A 25073-nucleotide genomic window follows, 5' to 3' on the forward strand; every position below is an offset into this window, starting at 1 on the left:
TTCTGTTTTACCTCTCACTCAGGTGTCAGTTGGAGGTCAGAATGCAGAGGGAATGGGACCTAGTAAAAAAGTGGCCAAGCGAAATGCTGCCGAGAAGATGCTGGAGCTTCTGGGCTTCAAAGTGCCTCAGCCACAACCACCCAAACCGGCTCTGAAAACGGATGAGAAGGTGAATGCCTGCTTATTAACAGCAGTTACATTTTGTATTGAAAACATGTTGGAAGCAGTTACAGGAGTTTTAAAACTGGGGTCCAGGGCTGCAAGGGACTGATAAGTGGGTTCGTGAAATATTTTAAAAGGAATTTAAATATGGATATTTTACAATTTTTTTTTAGGGCTGTCAAAGTTAAGGTGTGCACTTAATATATATTAATGCAACATGTTTAATGTAATGTGTGTGGTTTTTTTTAATACATTCACCAAATTTGATTAATATTACTATTTCAGAGCTGTCAAAGTTGTGTACTTATTAATGCAACATGTTTAATGTAATGTGTGTGTGTTTTTTTTAATACATTCACAAAATTTGATATTACTATTTCAGCTTTGTAAATAAGGGTCAGATTTTTATTTATTTATTTTATTTTATAGTTTTTTTTTCATTGTTTTGTTTACACAACTATTTTTTAACAATGAGCAAATAAAACAATATGAATATAGTTTAGTGTAAAAAAAAAAAAAAATTCTAGATAAGTTTAAAACTATTTGTTTAAAAATAAAAAAGGTATAAGAAAAATATTTAGTATAACAATATAAAAGCCAAGTATTTAATTTGGAAAATAATAAATAACCTTTGTTGTCTTTTATAACGTTGCACCTGATAATTTTATCACCCAGCAGAAATAATTTTCTAAAAAAATTGAAAATTTTATTCCTATCTATTTTTGGAAGGGGATCCCTCATAAGGGGAACGTCATATTTTGGACACTTTGGCATCAAAAATTTTACCAAAAAAGCAACATTTACTAATTTTCATGTTGTTCCAAATCTTCCAAAACTACATTTCCAAGATACATTCCAAGAATAATTTGCATTTGTAAACCGTTATAAACCTGTTTATCTTTGTAAAGGCACCTGCTAAGAAACCTGGAGATGGACGTAAAGTGACCTTCTTTGAGCCGGGCTCTGTGGAGAAGGCTGGTCTTGGTATGTGTTTTGTAGTCCGTTTTCATATTCTGTCATAAATATATTCACGTGAATGTTGTCATATGCAATTGATTCATGTGTTTCTCAAAGTAGTCAATAAGGAGGAGGATTTCCGAGTTCCCTTCCTCAGCCATCAGCAGCTTCCTGCTGGCATTTTACCCATGGTGCCTGAGGTGGCACAGGCAGTGGGTGCCAACCAGGGACCCCATGCCAAAAACTACGGTCGCACAGCTGCCCCCAACCCAGCCAACGCCACAGTAACGGCCATGATTGCCAATGAGCTGCTGTATGCCGGGACGTCCCCGACCGCGGAGGGTATACTGAAGACCAACAACAGCTTGGCACACAGACCCCACGGACCCCTTACCAAACCATCTGAACAGCTCAGCTACCTGGCCATTGTACAGGGCTTACAGGTATTGAATCTAACAGTGAACGCACACTTATCCACCCCAGTGATGTTGCTCAACCAATCGGTACCTTTTGTTTTTTGTACAGGTTGAATACAAAGACTTTCCCAAAAACAACAAGAATGAGTTTGTGTCTCTGATCAACTGCTCCTCTCAGCCCCCTCTCATCAGCCACGGCATCAGCAAGGACGTGGAGTCCTGCCATGACATGGTAAGTTGTATGTTAATAATAATAATAATAACACATTTACCGTGTCCATACTATATATATTTTTCTCAAAAAAAAAAAAAAAAAATTTCAACAAGGATGCATTAAATAGATCAAAGTGTTAAAGGGTTAGTTCACCCAAAAATGAAAATTAGCCCATAAATTACTCGCCCTCAAGTCATCCTAGGTGTATATGACTTTCTTCTTTCAGACGAATCCAGTCGGAGTTATATTAAAAATTGTCTTTGATCTTTCAAGCTGTTTCATGGCACTCAGCGGGTGTTGCATGCATCAGTCCAAAAGCACTTAATTAAAATGCGCCCATTCATTAAAAAAAAGTGTCTCACACGGATCCGGGGGGTGAACAAAGGCCTTCTGTAGCGAATCGATGCATTTTTGTAAGAAAAATATCCATATTCAAAACGTAATAATCACTTTAATGTAGCTTGCGCTCACTGTTGTACACTGGAAGCAGCTCCGGGCAGATGACGTATGGAAGTCGGCTTTGCGCATGCGCCGCTCAGAAGTGACGCACGCGGAAGCGCAGGGGAAAGATCAAAACAAAACAACAGCCACTAATTAGAAGTACAAAACGAGGATTTGTAAAGAAGAATGTCTCGTCACTTCTGAGCGGTGCATGCGTAATGCTGAACTCGTACGTCATCAGCCCGGAGCTGCTTCCAGTGTACAACAGTGATCGCAAGCTAGATTAAAGTGATTATTACGTTTTGAATGTGGATATTTTTCTTACAAAAACGCATCGATTCGCTACAGAAGGCCTTTGTTTACCCCCCGGAGCCGTGTCAGACACTTTTTTATTTATTGATTTTTTTTTTTTTTATGGATGGGCGCATTTTATTTAACTTCTTTTGGACTGATGCATGCAACACCCGCTGAGTGCCATGAAACAGCTTGAAAGATCAAAGACAATATTTAATATACCTCCGACTCGATTCGTCTGAAAGAAGAAAGTCATATCCACCTAGGATGACTTGAGGGTGAGTTATTTATGGGCTAATTTTCATTTTTGGGTGAACTAACCCTTTAATAAAAAGAAACATTTAAAATAAATGTTGTTCTTTTGAACTTTGTTCATCAAAGAATCCTAGAAAACTGTATCTCTGTTTTCACAAAAATATTAGGCAATTTTAAACATTGATATTAATAAGAAATGTTTCTTCTGAAGAATCTTGTGCAGAGTTATTTTAGTGTCATTGAGATACTAGAATAGATTTTATTACATTTTTGAATTCAGTTTTATTTTTATATTTTCTGCTTTCATGTTCATTTTAGTTGGTTGTTTTTTTTGTGTGTACATTTTTGACATGTTCATTAGTTTTTGTTGTTTTTAAATGTCTTAGTTTTTATTATTCAGTTTTAGTAATTTTAGTAAATCGAGTTAAACTAAATGAAAATTAGTAATCTTGCCTTGGAAACTGAGTTTAAGTGTTTTATATTTCAGTTAACATTTATTACAATTAGCAGAATTTTTTATGGTTTTAGTTAACTTTAAAAATCCTGATTGTGAAGACTGGAGTAATGGCTTCTGGAAATTCAACTTTGTCTTCACAGGAATAAATTAAATTTTAAAATATATTAAAATAGAAGATAGATTTTAAATTACAGTAACATTTCAGAATGTTACTGTTTTGTATGTGTATATCTATGATATAATATCTATAATAATAAAAAAAAATCTATAATTAAAATTCAGCTTTCCCACCACAGGAAAAAATATAATTTAAAGTACAGTGGTGGCCAAAATTATTAGAACACTAGTATTTTCACAAGCTAAAAAATGGTTGAAGCCAGTTATTTATATATTTTGCTGTAGTGTGTGTCAGTAGGACATATCATTAATTGTAATAATCCAGTGAGATTTTTGTTTGCACAAGGAGTCTGACAGCAGCCAGTGCTCCACACAGAGATCTGATCTCATCATCATCATCATCATCATCATCATCATCATCCAGTCTGTCTAGAATGACATGAGGAAACAGAACAAACTGAGACAGACTAAATCCAGAAGAACTGTGGCAATGTATCCAAGATGCTTCAAGAAACCTACCCGCAAAACTAGAGCACTGTTAAAAGTCTTAGGCACTTGTGTAAAAATGCTGTAAATGGATTACAGGATGCTGTCAAAAATAATGTCATAAATAGATTTTCCTTATCAATTAACTTCTATTAACTAAATTAAATCAACATTTGGTGTGACCATCCTTTGCGTTTAACGCAGCGTTTGCCCTAGGTGCACTTGCGCATAGTTTTTCAGGTAGCTTTGCAGGTAGGTTTCTTGAAGCATCTTGGAGACGTTGCCACAGTTCTTCTGGATTTAGTCTGTCTCAGTTTGTTCTGTTTCTTCATGTCATTCTAGACTGTGTATGTATGTATCAACGACGTGTATCTTGTTTACTGAAATGTATTTTTGTCTCTAAACAGGCTGCTCTGAACATCCTGAAGCTCCTGTCAGAACTTGACCAGCAGTCCAATGAGCGCACAGCTAATGGACCAATGACAGGGTCAGTCTTAAATGTTAAAAAGTCTCTTATTAATTTTTACAATACGTTACCATACATGGACTTTGTAGGTGCCTTTCAAAGTAATTTAAAATTTTTAGTTTAAGTGGCAGTTATTTAAAGTACATAGCTAAAGATAGAGCTGATAAGAGTCCAGTAACTGCATACATTGCAATTCATTTCTCACGTGTTTCCCTCTTTATAGGTGCAACAAACAAGACCTCAAGGGCGATGCATTATTAAAACCAGCTAACTCAAGCACCATCGGAAAGACTCTGGACGGCACAGTATAGAATTGACTCTTTGATTGGTCGTTTTATTTGCGAAACACTAGAGAGAAGTCAGAAGCAGAGTTTTGATTGGCTGCTCAAAAAGGCCTTTTGAGTAATTCTTAATAGATCTTCGATTTAAAAAAGTTACAACAGTTAAACAAGGTCAAGAGATGTGGATGATGTTAAATCGTTCACATGCAGTGATACATTTTTAAACGCTAAGGCTTTGGAAAAGTCACCTCATCATATCCAGTGAAGTGGTGGTTTTGTTTTCGTTGTTAAATTGTAAAACGATTATCGTGAAGTTTGACTTGAGTAAATTGGCTTTTCTTTGTTGCTCCAAGGACGTCATGTTTTCAGTGTCATGATTTTTTGTTCTCGCTTTTATTTTTCGTTTATTTTTAACGCTGTATTATAGGAACCCAGCGAGTTGGGTTGTGTTAGCGCTGTTGTGAAGTGCAGTATAAAACCCCATTGAAGGATATGATGAAGCTCTCAAACACGTCTCTGCTGTGGCGGTTTTTCTCCAGTGCTTTTTGAGTTACAATGACGACCATAACACACACAAAAAAAGTTTAAATTTCGTCTACATTTTCATGTAGGTCTGGAAAAATGTTGTTGTGACTTCAGTGTTGAGTGTGTGGTGGTGTTTTTTGTTGTGTATGGAAGCGAGTGAGTGAATGTTTGTTTCAAGCACGATAATCTTCAGTCATGTCAATTAAACTGATGCATTCTCCTATCAGTGTTGACCCCGCCCATCTCTCTACCAGTTGCATCCTGTTTTCCTCATGGAATAGGAATAAAAATTATGTGCCTCTTGCACAAATAAAAACATTGTGTGTGTGTGTGCTGTAAATACTAATCTCAGGGATTCCACAGTTATGGAAAACCTGTAAATAAGGGAAAATTGACTGAATATAAGGAAAATAGCCTTTTTTTTTTAATAGTGAATAAGATTTTATTCTAGTAATTTTCTAAAGAAATTTTAATTTAAAATATTACATATTGAAACAAATGTATTATAATAATTATATATATATATATATATATATATATGTATATGTGTGACCCTGGACCACAAAACCAGTCTTAAAGGAACACTCCACTATTTTTGAAAATAGGCTCATTTTCCAACTCCTCTAGAGCTAAACAGTTGAGTTTTACCGTTTTCGAATCCATTCAGCCGATCTCCTGGTCTGGTGATAAATCTCAATTTAAAAAAAAGGACCCTTATGACTGGTTTTGTGGGCCAGGGTCACATATATATATATATATATATATATATGTATATAAGCTTTTGTTTTATGAACTAAGTACAACAAACTCTCCAATTTTAATGTAAAGGTAAGCCAAGGACAAAAACACGTACACATTTAGGTTAAATTTTATACATATTGGACATATTTATTACACAATATTTAAATATATTTTTAGAAGATACCCATTTCACTTCAAACATTAATTTACCCAAACATCCATAATATAAACTAAGTAACATAACATTAAAAAGAATTTCACACATTAGTTGCTGCAGCTGTTCAAAAAAGACCAGTCAGATCTGTAGCGTTCCAGATGTTTAAGCAGCCTTTATGGCACCATTAGCTGCTCTTTTCTTCCTCATGGTCTTAGTGAATGGGTACATACACTTGTCTAAACCCAGAAAGTGACACATCACTGCATTGTATTCCCATGGAAACGGACTGCAAAGGCAATATGTCAGTTAAGTGAAAAACTAATGTGTAGGGCATCAAGGTTTGCTATTATAAAAACAGCAAGAATATGTGTGGTGCCATAAATGAGGCAGAATTATTTACTGTGGTGCCAATGTGAATGGAAATAAGAGTTAAATCAAGCATGTTGATGTTAGTGTGCATTCACACTAGTGGCTGGTCTGTGAGAATGGCATTCATGGCCTGCTGTACTACACAGTATAAGGGCTGCAGTGGAGGCAGGATCAGTTCAGTCTCTTCCCTGCAGGAGCAGAGAAACAACAAGAGTAAAGTACTATCAAGGATTATTTACTGCAATTTACTCTTAAAAATAAGCAGAACGTTTTTTCAACATAATTATAAAAAATGTTTCTTGAGCAGCAAATCAGCATATTAGAATGATTTCTGAAGGGTCATGTGACACTGAAGACTGGAGTAATGATACTAAAAATTCAGCTTTGCATCACAGGAATAAATTACATTCTAAAATATATTAAAACAGAAGACTATTAATTAAAATTGTAATAACATTTTACAATATTACTGTTTCTACTGTACTTTTGATCACATAAATGCAATCTTTGTTGAGCACAAGAGACTTCTTTCAAAAACATTTTAAAAAATCTTACCGACCCCAAACTTTTAAACAGTAGTGTATATAGAAATTGTGTGAGTTTTCCATATTTAAATTTCCTGACCTATTTCTGCTGCCCGCAAACATGCCACTGTCCACAATATAAGGACACACAAGAGTGGTCTTCATCCATGTCCTCTTCTGTCTACAGTTCATGGGCCAGAGACTCATGAAACCCCACCGCTGCAAACTTACTGGCACAGTAATCCTAAAATTCACACATTATGACATCAGTAGTTTAAAGGTGGGTTTTGAACTCTAATACACCCAGTCTGTATATCTCACCTCTACACAGGCTGTGCTGAAGTGGCCAAAGACGCTGGCTATAGTGATGATGTGGCCATGATTTTTGGCCTTCATCTGGGGCAGGAACGCCTTGATGGTCTACATGCAGACAGACAAAATCAAGTAGTTTGATATACAGTACGTATACACAAACGGATAGATTTCCTTAAACTTTTGGGTTCTAAACCTGCATGCACTTCATTTTTCTGTGGAACATAAGAATTCCATAAGAATCTTCATGCAGCTCTATGAAAAGCACTATAACAGTACAATTAAAGTATTCAACATTCCATGTTTTCTGAAAACAAACAATAGCTTTGTGCAAGGAAGAGATTGAAATGTGTCGTAATTCGATGATAATCTTCCCCTCAGGTAAAGTTCTGAAATCTCATTTGGTTCAGTTAGGAAAGAGATTTCTCACACGTTCAGTCATATCACAAGCAAAGTCGTTAAAATGTGAATGTTATTTCAGAGCTTTGGCAGAGGGTTTTTATTTTATTTTATTTTTTTGTGTCCTTTTTGGATCTTGAGAACCACGGTTATTATGAATAGCTGCATGAATGAACATTCTTCCAAAATCATTAGATTGTTTCCCACACAAACAAAACGACATAATTGGAATGGCATTAGGATGAGTAAATGGAGATGTAATGGAGATAAATCAAATGCTCAAGTGATAAAATAATAAATCAAACTCTCCAAATAGCTGCTCAAATTATAAATGATTTCACTTCCATGGATTTGATTCTCTGGGAACAAACACACTGAAAAAATGTAGATGCACTTTAGGCTGACTTGGATAAAAATGTTCGCCTATTGAATACATATATAAATGCAAAGAACCATAGTATCACCATCACTGGTTGGCATCCAGTGCACACATCAGACCAATGCTAATGTGTAAAGACTGCTCAATGTGAACATTAATCCACTTCATACGTGGTCACGGCTATTTGCATTAAGCGGATCAAAGTGAGACTTTCATATGGGAATAATATGTTTACATCAGAGAAGGCCTGTAAATAAGGCTAAAGGCATAAAATCAGGTAATTCCCACATCATGTGTTCTATGCATATCAAGTAACACAATGAAGGCAAAGCAGCATTATTTACTTTTAATCCATCTATTTGTCAAACTTTGGCATGAATACAGAATGTAGCACACAACGTTCACATGCCATTTTACTAATTCTCGTTCTCAGCTTATAAGATTCAGTAATGAGTCTTTGTTTTATTTGAGGCTATTTAAGCATCTTTATTTCTTGAGTCTGTTGAGATGTTCAATGTATACAGTTCATGCATTCCCTGGGAGTTGAACCCATGACCTTAGTATTGCTAGAGACATGTTCTACTGTTTGAAATTGATTAAAATGACTGAAAAATAATTATTAAATTGACTGAAAAGCACATATTCTTTTCAAAGTTTAGAAAACATCTTTTGGACACTTATGCGTGTATACTTGACTTTCTGGTTGTCAAACTAAAAAAATGGCTGAACAGCTTTGGAGACATTTAGCATTACATTCACCTTAATAATGGATTTGTTTCTTACAAACGCTTAGCATTTCACTTCACAAGACATTAATTTATGGGCTGGAGTTGTGTGGATTACTTGTGGATTATTGTTGTGTTGCTGTTTGGACTCTCATTCTGACGGCACCCATTCACCGCAGAGGATCCATTGGTGAGCAAGTGATGTAATGCTAAATTTCTCCTTATCTGTTCTGATAAAGAAACAAACTCAGCTATATCTTGGATGGCCTGAGGGTAAGTACATTTTCAGCAAATTTTCTTCTTTGGGTGAACTATTCCTTTCATGTGTTCCACTACATCTGGACTACTATTTACTATTCGTAAACCACATATATTAATTAGTCCAAGCTGTGCCTATTTGCACAAAAATACATTTTAACAACTCAGTAAGTAGATTGTGTGTATAGCATTAATCTGGTGTGGTTATGCTTTTGTAAGGCAATGTAGAATTGTTGCATGTTTTTAACAGTTTTATGTTTAGTTTGGGAAAAATGGATCTAAGGTCTCCATGTTTGATTGCATGTTTTAAACAAGTCATCTTAACCTTGCTTTTCAAACCTGCAGATGCCAAATTAGTACTACTACTACTTACTAATAATTGCATGATCACAACTATTTTTATGATAATACTGTAGATTATAAGAAAAAAAATTAGAACAAATGTATTGCTTTATATTAAGCACAATGGATGTACTGGACTATAAATTAATAATACTTGAGACAAAAATGCACCCAAAAAATTTCTCAAATCCCGATGGCTTTTTATGTGTACATGTATTTCACTAGCATCAAAGCTCCATTTATTTTACACACACATCATGTATGCCCTTGCATGTGCCATTTACCTCACATAACTATTAAGTCCCTCTGTCTTTGCATATGAGACAAGGGAATGTGAATATACGAGGCCCTACATTACAGCAGTGCCTATGGTATTGTTCTTTCTGCATGAATAGCCTCTAGCTACAGGAATTAATTTAATCCTCTCTTTTCACGTGTTTCAGCATCAGTGGGCAATCCTGGCCAGCTAAGGAAATATTGAAGAGGGTCCTCAACCTGAAAAACTGATCTAACAACTGTATATGCAAAACAAACTTACATACATTAGATCTTATATACATTTTATTGGCTAAGTACAAAATATTTTAGGTCATTCATTACTTTAAATCTTTGTAATTTATACAGGCCGTGATTTAAAATTTACGGAAACCAGCAGCTGTGGTTGCCGGAATTTTACCGTAAAAAATACGGTAGCACGGTATACCGTAAAATTAATGTTTAATACATGTAATGTCCAATACAGTTTTTCACCATATATAGGAAGGGAATTTACCGTTAACCAATTAACAGGTTTTTACTGTAGCATTTTTACAGTCTTTTACCGATAAAATTAACAGACATTTTTTACAGTGTTCTTGATGGATTCTTACAAACTTGCAGTTTTTCACTTCACAAGATGTTAATAGATGGACTTTAGTCATGTGGATTACTTGTGGATTATTGTGATGTTTTTATCAGCTGTTTGGTCTCTCATTCTGACGGCACCCATTTACTGCAGAGGATCCAATAGTGAGCAAGTGATGTAATGTTACATTTCTGAAGAAAGAAACTCATCTACATCTCAGCTGGCCTGAGTATAAGTACATTTTAAGCACATTTCTGGGTGAACTTTTCATTTAAGTGCCATGAGGCAAAAAATCGAAAACCAAAATCTGACCGAGTGAAGCATGTCATCTAAAACAGGCCCAGTAAATGTCACAGTCCAGCTCAGAGGTACAGCAAGATGTAGAAGTCAATTACATGCATGAGTTCTTCAGATGTGGAGAGCGACATATTCAGGCTGCTCATTATCATGTCAGCGTGCAGCTCCAGACGCTCATGGATGGTTTTTTACCTTGCTCTGCTGGTAACACTGGTGTCCCAGAGCGAAGGAGGTTGTCAGGATACAGGACTGTGTTGCTTTGGACAAAACCAGTCATGTATTACTGAAGACTGGAGGATAGATCGCTCCTATGGGGAATGTTACTGCGACCAGGCATGCAAGACGACATCGGACTGTTGTCACGACTATGACCTTACCTGTCCAGGTTTCTAGAATTTTATATTTTTCAGATGCTGTATATTAAAATTCTAAAACAGATTCAACAGATAGGCTATGTCTGTACTGGATGCCAGATTTTATTCCAGAGCTATGTTTTTAAAACTTTTTTCTAGAAAATATAACAATAATATTAATATACGATAGTTATAAAATATTCTAAACACTTGATTAACATCAAGATTTTTATGAGTTTAAAATATTGTGAACAATATATTTAAAAAAAATTATGATATATTAATATTTTTAATGTTTTTGAAAGACTCTTAATGCTCACCAAAGCTGCATTTATTTGATTAAAAAATACAGTAAAAACAGTAATATTGTAAAATATTATTACAATTTAAAATAACTATTTTTTAAATATATATATATATATATCTATTAAAATGCATTTTTTCCTGTGATGCAAAGCTGAATTTTCAGCATCATTACTCCAGTCTTCAGTGTCACATGATCCTTCAGAAATCATTCTAATTATCTGATTTGGTGCTCAAGAAACATTTCGTATTATTATCAGTATCACTGTTCTTTGAAACACTTGTGCTGCTTCTTTTTTTTCTTTTTTTTTAGATAGATAGAAAACAGCACTGATTTTAACTAGAATCTTTTGTAACTTTATAATTGTCTTTACTCTCGTTTTTAATCAATTTAATGCATCCTTACTGAATAAAAGTAATAATTTATTTTAAAAACTGTATAAATGTATCTGAATGCATTTGGGAAAGTATAGGCACTGTAGCTGTTTAGCATTTCTCGTTTCACATTTTACTTTATGCTACAAATGAATCTTTTGAGTAATTAATGTTTAAGTAAATCTTAATTGGCAGCAGGATTATACATTTAATACAGAATGTAGTGAGCAGGCATTGTTGCATGCATCCAAACAAAACAAAGTTTCTGTGGCCTTTGAAAACTTCTCACTGTAGTACTTTACAAATGTTTCCGCTTTTTATTATTTAACACTGGAGGACAAAAGCTTTCAAACATCTTTTTTAGTGCAGATTGCTTTGTGATCCTGTCACAGTGTAATGTGTAATGGTTCAGTTAAAAACTACACTGGAGACACTAAACCTAATTTCACATGCAAAGAGGCCTTGAAGGCATAACAACAACAAAAACAGCAAAAAAGCCTGTGTAGTTTGAAGTTTTTTTTTAGAGGTAGGGTGGAAAATGGTCACAAAAAACTTTTTTTGGTGCAAGAAAAACTGAAGTAAAAATGATAAAATATATAACACTTTTTTTTCTGTTGCTGCTGCTGCTGAATATTACATTTGTGGATATCAATGCTTTAGTTTCTACATCTACTGTGTGTGTGTGTGTGTGTGTGTGTGTGTGTGTGTGTGTTTTTTAGCTGTGTCCTGTGTGGTGAGTGAATGGAGCATGTGGTCTGGCTGTCTGGAGCCGTGTAAACCCACACTGCGCACCAGGCAGAGACAGGTGATTCAGGAAGCACATAATGGAGGTGAACCCTGTCCCTCTCTACATCAGAGTGCAGGCTGCGCAGAGTATCACGACCAGCACGGCCCCTGCCTACAATCACTAGGTATGGAAATCTAAAGCTTAAGCAAAGCCATTTGCCATCCATCAACACAAATGTCACATATCATAATCAACAATGGATAGTATCTCAAAAGGTCTGAGGTCAACCCTTATGATCCATAATAAAAGCATCTGAAATGTATTTAGAATGATTTATACAACCATTATTTTTCCATTGAATTGTTACTCTTGGATGGAATCCACAGTACACATTACATCCCATTTATCTGAGTGAATATTTATCTTATATAATCACATTATCAGTACACAGACTGGTTCTGACTGTAATCAAATGATGAACTGTAATCATCTTCGTCAGTGCATATTTTCTAGGCACTAAATCAGCAATCTAAACGTCGCCTGTTATCCTGATCAACAATGTGCTTTTGAAAATGAGTTGAGCCTCCTTATGAGACTGCAGGTGAAGGATGGGGGCACATATGCATTAAAATCTCTCTTCCTTAATCTTTGACCTACTCCTCTGTCTCATTATTTTGCAGTCCCAGCTCTCATCACCACGGGTGGCTATGGAAACGCAAGGAAAAAGAGGGAGATTTTGTACAACAATATCACAGGGTAAGATTTGACAATCCAACACTAAAAACGTAACAAAAATGTCTTCTTCTTTTTTTTTTACCATGGTACATATGTAAGATCTCACAAATCACCACGATACTATAATTATTGGATCAAAAATACAGTAAAACAGTATTATTGTGAAGCATTATTAAAATGTTAATTTTAGATTTTAATATATTTTGAAATGTTATTTATTCCTGTGATGCAAAGCTGAATTTTCAGCATCATTACTCCATTCTTCAGTGTCACATGATCCTTCAGAAATCATTCTAATATGCTGATTTGGTGCTCAAGGAACATTTATTATCATTATAAACACTGAAAACAGTTGTGTTGGTTAATATTGTTGTGGACACCATGATATGTTTATTTTCAGCATTCTTTGAGGAATATAAAGTTCAGAACAGCAGCATTTATTTGAAATATAATTTGTTTATATTTGCAAGCATTGCAAATCTGTAATATGACTTTTGATAATTTTAATGCATCCTTGTTAAAAGTATAAATTAAAAAAAAAATCATACTTATCCCAAATGTTTATATACAGTATATACTGTATATAGTGTATGTGTAATGTTTGTTGTGTATTTATGTGTGTCTGTATGTGCACACTTCAGTTACTGTGTGGAGTTCAAACTCACGTCCCTGACGGTGGGTTGTCAACACAGTTTCAGTCCACACACTCGCTGGATGCGATACCTGAAGGAGGGACATCAGGTGTGTGTGGAGTGCCAGCCACCAGCACTGGCCCAGGGCCAACGCTACTGCTCCGGGGACGGGGAGAACACGGGACAGGATGGGTAAATGCAGAGAAACCTTTCTAATGCTTTTTTTTTATATTTAGGTTCAATACAAATGAAGTGCAATAATTTAGACACTCCCCTATAAACAATAATCATTAGAATTAAAAATGTTTAAATAGTTGTTTCAAAAGTATTGCCCTAGGACATTATACATGTTAACATACGACTAGTGTGATAAAATTCATCTTCTCATAGAGCAAAAAACACTCACAGGAAATACCAGAAGTCAATCCTAAAACAAACTGAGGATTTAGACAACTTTACAACTCAAAGAACACACACACACACATTTTTTTAACGGAGGAATTAATATATACTAGGTACAGTTAAAACTGTAATATTGTGAAATATTATTATATTCTAAAAATACCTCTTCTCTTTCAATATATTTTAAAATACAATGTATTCCTGTGATGCAAAGCTGAGTTTTCAACATCATTACTCCAGTCTTCAGCGTCACGTGATCCTTCAGAAATCATTCTAATATGCTGATTTGATGCTTTAAGAAACATTTTTATTACTAGTGTCATTTTTAAACAAATTAATGCGACATTGCTGAATAAAAGTATTGATTTCACTGACTCTAAACATTTGAACTATAGATGACTGAGCTATAGAATTATTATTAGGCACTTCAGCTGTAAGTCATTATGTGATTCATAACAAGCTAAAAAAAATTACTTCGACAAGCCATTACAAAATATTGTGACAAGTCTAAAAATCTTTTAAGAAATATGGTCTCCTGACATGAAGTAGGCCAGGTTTTTCCAAGTCCTTGGCCACTAGAGGGAACCATGACGCATCTTTAAATATTCAAAGGCTAGTGTATAAAACATCCTTGTACTGCTTTAAGACTTGTGCACTCATTTGGAGCACTCTAGAGCCTTGTTATGTTTTTTAATAAAAAGAGAGCAATTGCCTATTTAATCTGGGCTAAATTTAAAACCCTAATGATGCTGGTGTATTTGTATATATAGTATTTTTAATAACACTGTAGCGATATTTTATATTAACCAACACATAAAATGCTTGTATTATTCATAAGGTAGGGTTGGAACTCTTAACCTAGCTCAAGGACAACAGCCAGAGCGATACCCATCACTCTATCTGTCTTCCTCCATCATCTTTTTCCATCACATTCTCACTCTCTCACTCTTAGGAGCTTGTCTCTGCAGTGGCAGGCTGTGGGGAATTCTCGGTGCAGAGGGCTGTGGAGACGGGTCCGTCGACTAGACTCCTGTTCCTGTCCTACTGTACACAGTTTTCTCTTCATCTAACTCGCATGCTTCAATCAGCCTAAAACGGGGTCATGAAATTTCACACTTTTAAAGAAGTGACGGTTGAATGTGCAACTATTTTGGTAGCTCAAACCAGCTCTAGGCTTGTATGCCAAATGATACAGTTGATACCTCATTACAGTACGTTATCAAGAAAAGATTCAATATTAGTCACAGTTAATTCCCATTTATACATAAAAGACTAATGCTAATGGCCATCATATTACGATTAAAGGAACAGTTCACCCCAAAATGACAATTTGCTGACAGTTCCCTCACCCTCAGGCCACCTACGATGCAGATGGGTTTGTTTCTTCATCAGATTTGGAGAAATTAAATCACTTGCTCACGAATGGATCCTCTGCAGTGAATGGGTGCCATCAGAATGAGAGTCCAAACAGCTGATAAAAACATCACAACAAGAAATCCACATGACTCCAGTCCATCAGTTAACATATTGTGAACATGTTGGTGGATTTTTGATGTGAAAGGACAACAGAGGATGGACTTTTTCACTGGAGGATGCGTTATTATGAATTGTGAGAATATGAATAGACTGGTATTTTGGCCAGAAGCAACGGTTTACAGTTAAAACATCTTAATAATTAGTTTCTAACAAACACACAGCTTTTCACTTTACAAGATGTTAATTGATGGACTGGAGTCGTGTGGATTACTTGTAGATTCTTGTGATGTTTTTAGCAGATGTTTCTGACGGCACCCATTCACTGCAGATGATTATTTGGTGAGCAAGTCATGTAATGCTAAATTTATCAAAATCTATTCATTTTTAGGTGAACTATTCCTTTCAACAGCAATAATGAATTTTAACCAGTAATATATTAAAAGCACTAAATAAAAATATTAGGTTGCTTTTGTTATTTTTCTTTAGAGCAAATTACTTCCAAGTGTGAATTAGGTTTTTATTTTTTTAGGGGCCTGTAGGGATACACCATTCAAATGAATGCGTATAAACTCTAATGACAACACAGAATAATAGGTAAAATTAATAATCTGTATCATTTATTTGATTTCCAGCCAACCAAGGGGGGGAGGGGATATCTCTTCTTCATACTGCAAAGAAATCTAAAGATTTCAGGACATGTTGACACATTTTTGGCTCTTTTTCCTATACAAGACAAGGAATTGGCTTTTTGTCACATACAGAACAAGTTACAGCTTCCAGAGGTACGACATGCATTAAACAACATAACACACATACAGAAACAACGGCATAGAAAGTCAACAGGTAGAAAGATTACAAAACAAACAGCCTTTAGACCTACAAACAACATTGTAGAAGATTTAGGGCAAGGGAGGGATTGTAAACAGTGCTCTCATTTTTTTAGTTCCCTGGAAATTCTACATGGATGTTTATGGTAATTTCTTTAATCATGAAATACTTCCTAAATTTCATACTTCTAGTTACCACTGTTATTGTACAATTTCATAAGAAAACAAGAAAAATCAAATAAATCTTATTTGTGCTTTCTCGTTGAAATGAAATACATAAATCACCAGCCTCTCATTAATAATCAACTGATTTAAAAGTCAAAGTGCCGATTATCTAATACGTTACTGTAAACGAAAAATATCAAAATCACATTTGATTTTCAAACAGCGTCCATGTTGATGCTGGAAGCATCATCAGGTCGTCACAGTTTGACACGTTTGTGAGAAATTTTAATACCACTTAATTTGAAGGATTTTATAAATGTACCATGATGAATTGCAACCTGCACTGTCGTGTGGGTGGGTATTTTAGACAAAACACCTTTAATGCCGTCAAACCATCCAATAAGACACTGACATTGGACTCAAATTACTGATTGTCATCACTGTTTGTAGACTGGTGTCAAAAAATATCCCCAAAATAATCACCCATATATAATTCACTCTAATCTTTGTAAATGCTCTATGCACACTGCACTGCAAGTGTTCCTGTGGGACTTTACAGAATGACATCTGCAGAACATATATAATAATACAATAATACAACATATGCTAATCTCTGACATCTCTGATTGAGCAATTAACATGGACTATATGGAGGTGAATCTCACAAATTCTGAAAAAAAAAAAAAAATGGTATTAAATATTGCATAAAGAAAATGAAAGCCATATTAAGAGCCAGTAAGATTTTTTGGATTATAACATTGTTTACATGACAAATTAAGAACATTTCCCCCTGATTTTCACCCCTTAAATGTATATGTATTATATTAAATCTATTTTTCTAATTTTTAGACTAACTTCTAATTTTTAGCATGCAGTTAAAAAAAGCAAAAAGCATGTTTTCAAATGCAAAAAATCAAGACATATTGCTGTTCTGGAATTTTGGGGGGAAATGTAAAATTATATATATCATTTTTTAAACCAAGTTTTCCCTTAATTTTTAGTATTCAGTTGGGTTTTTATATATTTATAAAGAAAATTACATTTTATTTACATTCTGCTTTATATATATATATATATATGGGGGGGGGGGCAAAATGTGCTTAAATCATTTAAAAAATACACATATTAAATTATTTTCTTTAGATTTTTGGGTGAAATTTGTCAGACATTTCTTTGTGAGATTCACCCATGGATCATTACAAAAAAAAAAACAGTGCTGACATTGACTTCAGGGCACAGCCTAACACAGATACAGGAAAGAGAGTTTTGAATGGCTTCAGTAAAGTCACATTTTAGCGCTATGTTCTCTCCATATGAATCTACTGAATGAATAGGGCATTGTGGAGCATACACCCAACAGATCATGGATATTATATAATATCCACATAAAAGACCACAAGTGGAGCAAGGAACATTAGCACTCAGAAAGCAGCTTCCTTTCCCACCATTATAGTAAGCAGTACACATCGTTGCATTCATAAATTATTCTTTATTGAGGGGAGAGGGAAGATCCCTCTCACTTGCAGATTTTTTTCATCTTCCTCCCAATCACACCCTCCTCCCGCTCTTGCAGAAAATTGGTATTCCGTTCGCACCTCAGTTCAACTCAGCTAAAATCGTTGAGACAAGGATGGAAGCGTACACACACTCACAAGTCTTGGGAGAGGCCAAGTTCCCCTCCCATCATCTTCGCACTCCCCTGATAACACATGCACACATAGATATTCTAAGAGACAAGTACATTCTGACAATGTGACTTTTAGTGATGCTATTTGTTGACACAGATGCAATTGAGTGTATGATTTTGATATAATTTAGCCCTCACTATCCCGGTTTTCAAATTGGATACGAGGGCTAGAAGGGAGGGCTTGTGGTCACCATGGAAACTGGATATAGTCATCTTCAGGACATTGTCTACATACCCGTGAATACATGCTAGACTATGTGTATGCATGTGGTTACAGAATGGTGCGGATGGCAATGTTGGAGATAAGGATCTAATCTTTTAAGGATATTAAGTTTGTGCAGTGTGAAAGGATTGTATTAAATTCGGAGGTAAACATGGCCATGCATTATGTACTGTATTACAGAGCTCTCTATCAAACAGGATAAATGTTTGGGATTAACTGGTGGTCATCTTGGTCACGTCGTGTATGTTGAGCCTGAATAACCGTTGAGGACACAAAAGGTCCCATAAAACCTTTAATTAAATCATATATTTTAAAATAAACATTCTCCCTGGCAATGCAAAATATGAGACCATCTCCCTCACTTCGTATGATCATCTAGAAAATACATTAGAAATATATAATTTTTCTTATATTCAGAAATATTTGTGTTTGAGACAGCATCTACTGCTATGAAACAGGTAATTCTAACTGAAATGTTGAATTGACCTGAAGTTTTTCAGTAGTTTCTATCTTGGTCAGATTGAATTCTAGCCTTCCATCATTTACCAATATCTGGTAACAACAGGGCGAGGTATGTGTTGTCCATTCATTCTCATTGTTGCTTCTGTTTGGGCTGCCAATATGCATGTGCTACGTAATTGTTTGTTTACATAATAAAAAAAAAAAAGCAGTCATAAACATGGGCTTTTTGAAAGACAATATTACACATGTAAGCACAGCAAGAAGCGTATCTTCAGTTATTTTCTTAAATAACAACACCTTTGTATTTTAAAGGGATAGTTAACCCAAAAAAGCAAAGTCTGTCATCATTTACTCACCCACTTAAACCTGTATGCATTTCTTTATTCTGCAGAACACAAAAGATGATATTTTGAAGAATATTTGGGTCTAAACAACATCGGACCCCACTGGTTGTACAAAAAAAATCCTTATTTGTGCTATACAGAAGAAATATAGCACACAGGAATGAAATGAGACAAAGTAAACAGTGACAGAACTTTCATTGTTTTTGGTGTACTATTCTTTTAAATTCTGCCAAACTAGAAAAAAAAATCCTAAAGATGACACAAGTAAATGAGGGGAGGTAAATTTAAACAGATTTTGGTCTTTTTCGATGAAACAATTGACGGTTTATTCTTATACTGGTGAATATGAGACAAGAAATATGTGAGACAGGCTTCTACAGATAATCTTCATGTCTATATAAAAATAAATTAATCAAGTAGAATCACACACCATGTGGAGAGTGAGCTTGTGTGCAGGAATGTTAATTATTTTATACGTGCACATTATCATACCATCATACCCTCCCTATTTCAAATACGCTTGCACACAAGCACTCATACTGTATGCAGACCCATAACTGCAGTTAAGTAAGGCCAGTTTATTAAGGGACAGGGGAAGGGTGCACTAGTAAACAGGGTATAACATGTCTCTAATGCTAATCTTTAAGGTGGGCTCTGGACAGTGACTAGCTGACGTGGGCAGTGACGACTGTCCCCCTTGATTTACCATACACATCTGCGCTTAAATGTCTGGTAAGTGTTCAGCCTCAAGCTAATTAAGCTTTAGCATACATTCTGTTCTTTTCACAAACAACTGTAGACCAGATCTGCTCTGGCTTTATCTTAACCCTGCGACGCACCAATGCAGGCTTGTTTACAGAAGAGGAAAAAGGGCAAGAGGTGTAGGCAGTGGTACATCCTCAAGATCCTGTTCCTTAATGATGTAACATGACCACTGTTTTCCAGTGAACTCTCCCGCATAAAGTCACCAGGGTAGGCCCCCTGGTCAGATGCCTGTAAAACGATTCTCCATTGTACATTAGTCTCTGCTTTCCCCAAAGTCCTTTGGAGTCCAACTCACGACCCTGAGGCCTCAGAGGCCCTTATCAAATGCGTTGGAATGTCCCCTGTCCCCTTTAGGCCTTCGTGAGTTCTCTGAAGCCACATGGTTCTCATGGCCAACACTTGGGCTACTTCCCAGTGGGAATAGGCAGTTCTGACCGAGCAGCCTTTGGGCAGCTTCCAAGTGGTTGGTGGCCCCCTGGTAACCACTGAGCCGAGGCTTGGAGCTCAGGCCACCCAGCAGGCGCTCAGACGGGCCACCTTCACGCAAGTGCTCCTCGTCATCTGTGTCGGCATCGATGTACTTGCTGATGGACGCGTCGTGAAAAGTGAAGACTGCAGGGGTGAGTGCTTTTCTCTCGGGTGTCTTAGGTGGAGTCCTGCTGCTGGCTGTTGTGTAGACAGACACCTCGGGGCTTAGGATGGAGTGGTCAGAAAGAATAGAGCTGTCAGACAGAGGACCACCTGATAGACTGGCCTCCCCGCAATTACGATGATTCACCCTAAACGAATGCATTTTCTGAGAGTTTCCGAGAAGTCCTTGTTGCCACGAACCCTCGCTGTTGAGAGGTTTAGCACCAGAACATGGTGGTGTGAGCATAGTCTCATGCTCCAAGGTGGTCTGCAGACTCGGATTAGCACTGACCCGACTAGAGAGGCCAGAACCAGGGCTGTGGGAGAACCGAGAGCTCTCTGGGAGGGATAGACCTCCTGCCGGACTGTAGGGGAATCGTGGGTTCTCTTGGAAGTCTGTTGCACAGCTGATATAACTGTCAATGCTCGACAGACTTTTCATGTCTACCACCCCTTCACGACCCCCAATCAGTGGGTCGCCTCCTTGACCTGGCAAGGCTCCCAGCTCAATTTCATCCCTTCTATGGCCTGCTCGGGATGAACCTCTGTCTTTTGTGTTCAGGTTGGGCTGTGACTGAGTCTTTGCCATGTGGTTGTACATCTCTTCTAGTTTCTGTGCATTAAGCCTCTGTGGACTAGAAGCTCTCGCCTTGCTAGGAGAACCTTGGTCTGGGTTGAAGGAACGATTAGAACTGGTCTCTGAAGCTGCCCGCTTGGATGACCATTTCCATCGACTGGGTGAGAGATGGTTGTCCTGGGTTCTCTCACCCTTTTCCATGACTACCACATCCAGAAGCTCTGCACCACGGGAAAACGCCTCTCTAACATTCATGGACACTATGCTGCCATTGCGTTTGGCTCGCTCTAGAGCCTCCCGTCTCTTTACGGCCTTCTCTTGCCGTTTCTGCTCCTTGTAGAATTCAGAGAAGTTGTTGACGATGATGGGAATGGGTAGGGCAATAACTAACACTCCTGCTATGCAGCAGAGTCCACCAACGATCTTTCCCAGAAGCGTTTTGGGGTAAATGTCCCCATATCCAACAGTGGTCATGGTAATAGTGGCCCACCAGAAGGAGGCAGGGATGCTCTTGAACTTGGTGTCATCCTCGTCCTTCTCAGCAAAGAAAACTAGACTCGAAAAGATCATGATCCCCATTGCTAAGAAGAGGATAAGCAGGCCCAGCTCATTGTAACTCCGTCGTAGCGTGAAGCCCAGAGACTGCAACCCAGTGGAGTGACGTGCCAACTTGAGGATGCGCAAAATCCGCATGATTCGAAAGATTTGCACCACCCGCCGCACATTCTGGAATTGCAGCACGCTCTTGTTGGACGCGGTCAGGAATATGGTGACATAATACGGTAGGATGGCCAGCAAGTCGATGACATTGAGGGGACCTTTAAAAAATTTCCATTTGTTTGGTGAGGAAAGGAAGCGAAGAAGATATTCCATGGTGAACCAAGCAATGCACACCGCCTCCACATGGGCCAGCTGGGGATTATCAGTTGTCTGACCAAACTCGTCTGTGTCTTGCAGCTCTGGGAGGGTGTTAAGAGACAAAGCGATAGTGGAGAGCACGATGAATAGAATAGAAATGATTGCCAAGATCTGAAAGACAAAAAAGCAAACAAAAAAATCCACCATTAGAAAACAAGAAAAACCTTTAATACTGAGGTTTGTGTCTCATGATCTCTTACATATTGGTAAAAACACTGGATACACCAGTGTAGTGATGGCTTGACAGATCATTCATACTTTGTGAAATATTTCTCTACTAATCCTAAGCGAAATCCAACATCGGCGCTTAAACCAAACCAGCTGAATGAAATGGTCAACAGAGAATGAGTTTGAAAAAATTGTAAGGTCTATGTAAATCATAACGACTGACAATATATATATATATATTTTTTTTTTTTTGTGACAGTAGGCAAGAGATTATACCACTGCTGCGATTTGCTGAAAACCTTGTAGAAACATGCTTTACACCAGAAACCTGGTTAGACAGCCCTGTACAAAACAAGTTGTCAACTACATTGTCAGCCAAAGCATCTACATGAAATCTAAATCTTTATACTCACTGCTGAGTAGTGAATGTCAAGACATTGCATAATAATGGCTTTACCTGTGTTGTCACAAAAGCAGTATAAAGTAGTAAATGAATGAGTAATACAGGGCTGAGGGTTATTGAGAAATACAGAAATGTTGTGGAACATGCAATAACCAGCAAAACCAGAAGTTAGTAAGACAAATGCTTCTTTAAATCCCCAACAAAGTCTAATTATTGACAGAAAACTACACTAAAACACCTAGTAATAAAATCACTTGCTAATAAATACAACTAAACAACTAAATTGGGTATTTAAATATCTTTAGAGATCGACACAACAAGGAACACTTGTGTAGGTCTCTCAACTAAATCATCAGATAAGATCTGCTGTCTAAAAACAGAATATTACCCTGTGGAACTTTCCAGAAAAAAAAAACTGTAAAGCTAGAAAAAGATTTGTAAAGCTCTAAACCTCTGACAGAACAGAACATAAAGTCCATTACAACAAAATGGCAAAAACGTGGCACAATCCTAACACTACTAAGCCTGCTAAGAGGCTTTTGTACCAAATAACTCAATAAGATGGACAATTGTCAGAGAAATGAACAAGACCCGAACAGTGACCGAGTTGCAGAGCTCTTTGGCTGAGATAAGAGGAACTTGGACAAAAAAACTCTCAAAAATATCTTTATAGACTCTTTGGGGGAGTGGAAAGAAGGAGGCCACTTCTGGTCAAAGCCTGGAGCAACTCAGTTCACTATATGCAATGTGACAAAAACATTATATAGTAAGATTACAGTTGACTTCTGCACTTTTTTGGACTTAAACCAAAGCATGGTGGTGGCAACATGATTCAGGATTCCTAAGCTGAATCAGTTTTGGGTATTACGCTTAAACAAAAAAAAGCAAAAGACATTTAGACCAAAGTATGCATAAATATTGTCTCATACACTGTTTGTGAAGGAGAAAGTGGTCATCTATAGCCACGCTTTTGTTGTGATGCCAAGACACAACAGAATTATGAATCCCTAACTTGTTCCTCTATCTTCTATTTTAGCCTGCTAATCTCTCTTTGTCAGTATTATCAGATGACTCGCCTTCATATGAATAGTATGGAAAATCATTTGTGGCATTTGTAGGTGTTTCTCTGTGTGTATTAATGTGTCTAAGAAGAGATGATACCCTGCAGTCACGTGAGTCATGAGGGTAAGTTGGAAACGGTAATAAGATTAAAAACAGCCCATAACCTATAAACAGCAAAGATTAGCCTTTTATTTATAAGCTTGCCAGAGCTTCAACAGCATTATTTACACACCGGTATCAGCAACCGCAATCTCTAAATCACACAGGAGCTCCTATCCCCATTCTGTTTTAACCTCACTGTCTGATAGCAGCCAATAACATTGGCTGGATGTTTGTGATGTCATTATTATACATTCTGTTGCTAGAGCTATAAAGATTTTTATCGGTCCAAAGTGGTTAGCAGTGCAGTTCTGGTCATTAAAACTCCTCTATAAAAGACAAACAATTAGAGTAGAACAACATGAGAATTCCCATAAGAGAAATGACAAATGAGATGTCGGTTTTTATCCTACAGAGCAATAATACTAAATCTTGTGAAAAAGTCTTTGAGTATGTTTTGTTTCAAATGGAGACTAATTTAATACCTAAATTAAAGGAACATAACTGGCAACCCCATTATGTCTCCTGAGCTATGAAAGAGCAACCTCTGAGCAACAACAATTTACTACAGCTCTGAGTGATTCTGAACCCTGACGCTAAAAGATCCTTTCTAGGTCATTTTCTTGGCCTTTTATGTCAAACATGTGTGTGCACACGTGCGTTACAAAGTATTCTTAATGTTAAAAAGTGAAAAGGGCAACTAAAAAAAAAAGGACAGTCCACTACAGTGACAATGAATGTTAAATGGGGAATACATTTTAAAAGGGTTCAGCACAAATTCTCAGAGCGCAATCAGTTGAGCCATTGACCAAGTGATAATCTGCAAATAATGTCTGTACACACTCAAGCTGAGGAAGGCATAACAGGGTCAACTCCATGAGTAGAGATGGCTAAGGATGCACAGGGAGAAATCCCGGCATCTTTGCGTCATCTCAGGTGAGCGGCTCATTATCACATCCAGTGGGGTGCTCCTACGAGCAAGTACAGATTATGTTCTCCTGAGACACACAACAAATATACTCATCTGCCTACAAACTGTGCACAGCAGGACATTCCATAAAGGGCAATTAAATTGCATGCAATTTCACAGGAAAGTTCACAAATGAGATTCTCATTAATATCTCTGTCTCCCTAAAAGCCTAATATATATATATATATATATATATATATATAATTTTAAACAACAATCGATGCATCTCGAACAAGCCTATTTACAGGTAGTGACGTCACTCTATTTCAGACACCATCAACTCGTCTGAGGAGGTGCAAGAAAATTCAAGAAACAGGTAGATGTTTTGATTTATTCAAGCAAAATTTACTCG

At 36.7% G+C, this 25073-nt stretch overlaps 3 protein-coding genes and 1 pseudogene across 4 annotated transcripts in view; 2 read left to right on the forward strand and 2 right to left on the reverse strand.

Annotated features, from left to right (window-relative positions):
• Positions 1-5295, forward strand: part of stau1 (staufen double-stranded RNA binding protein 1) — a 13410-nt gene extending 8115 nt beyond the window's left edge. Inside the window, exons 10-15 of one of the 2 annotated variants that reach the window (XM_016458581.1) lie at positions 23-169; positions 1071-1146; positions 1237-1562; positions 1645-1767; positions 4207-4286; positions 4489-5295. In XM_016458581.1, coding sequence (XP_016314067.1) covers positions 23-169; positions 1071-1146; positions 1237-1562; positions 1645-1767; positions 4207-4286; positions 4489-4576 — 840 coding nt within the window. In that variant the 3' untranslated portion in view covers positions 4577-5295. The remainder of the gene's footprint in view (positions 1-22; positions 170-1070; positions 1147-1236; positions 1563-1644; positions 1768-4206; positions 4287-4488) is intronic. The other variant, XM_016458582.1, reaches the window with a different exon arrangement.
• Positions 5296-6131: 836 nt separating this feature from the next.
• On the reverse strand, positions 6132-10570 carry LOC107666970 (retinol dehydrogenase 10-like; annotated as a pseudogene).
• Positions 10569-15197, forward strand: LOC107666984 (somatomedin-B and thrombospondin type-1 domain-containing protein). Its single transcript, XM_016458540.1, has 5 exons — positions 10569-10803; positions 12169-12360; positions 12857-12932; positions 13553-13735; positions 14898-15197. Exons 1-5 carry the CDS (start codon positions 10569-10571, stop codon positions 15013-15015), a joined length of 804 nt encoding a protein of 267 aa, XP_016314026.1. The 3' UTR covers positions 15016-15197.
• A 4965-nt stretch (positions 15198-20162) lies between these two features.
• The window catches only part of LOC107667042 (potassium voltage-gated channel subfamily B member 1-like), a 34564-nt gene continuing 29653 nt past the window's right edge, over positions 20163-25073 (reverse strand). The window contains exon 3 of the mRNA XM_016458622.1: positions 20163-22130. Within this exon, the coding sequence (XP_016314108.1) occupies positions 20202-22130 (1929 nt within the window). The 3' untranslated portion in view covers positions 20163-20201. The remainder of the gene's footprint in view (positions 22131-25073) is intronic.

This window comes from Sinocyclocheilus anshuiensis, unplaced genomic scaffold, assembly GCF_001515605.1.
Source record: "Sinocyclocheilus anshuiensis isolate Anshui unplaced genomic scaffold, SAMN03320099.WGS_v1.1 scaffold615, whole genome shotgun sequence".
Lineage (NCBI taxonomy): Eukaryota > Metazoa > Chordata > Actinopteri > Cypriniformes > Cyprinidae > Sinocyclocheilus > Sinocyclocheilus anshuiensis.

Excerpts from the sequence above, each read along its gene's own strand:
- LOC107666984 (XM_016458540.1), top strand. The coding sequence starts at position 10,569 with ATGTCAGCGTGCAGCTCCAGACGCTCATGGATGGTTTTTTACCTTGCT. Across the intron at positions 12,933-13,552 it reads TTGTACAACAATATCACAGG|TTACTGTGTGGAGTTCAAAC; the intron begins GTAAGATTTGAC and ends TGCACACTTCAG. Across the intron at positions 13,736-14,897 it reads GAGAACACGGGACAGGATGG|GAGCTTGTCTCTGCAGTGGC; the intron begins GTAAATGCAGAG and ends TCTCACTCTTAG.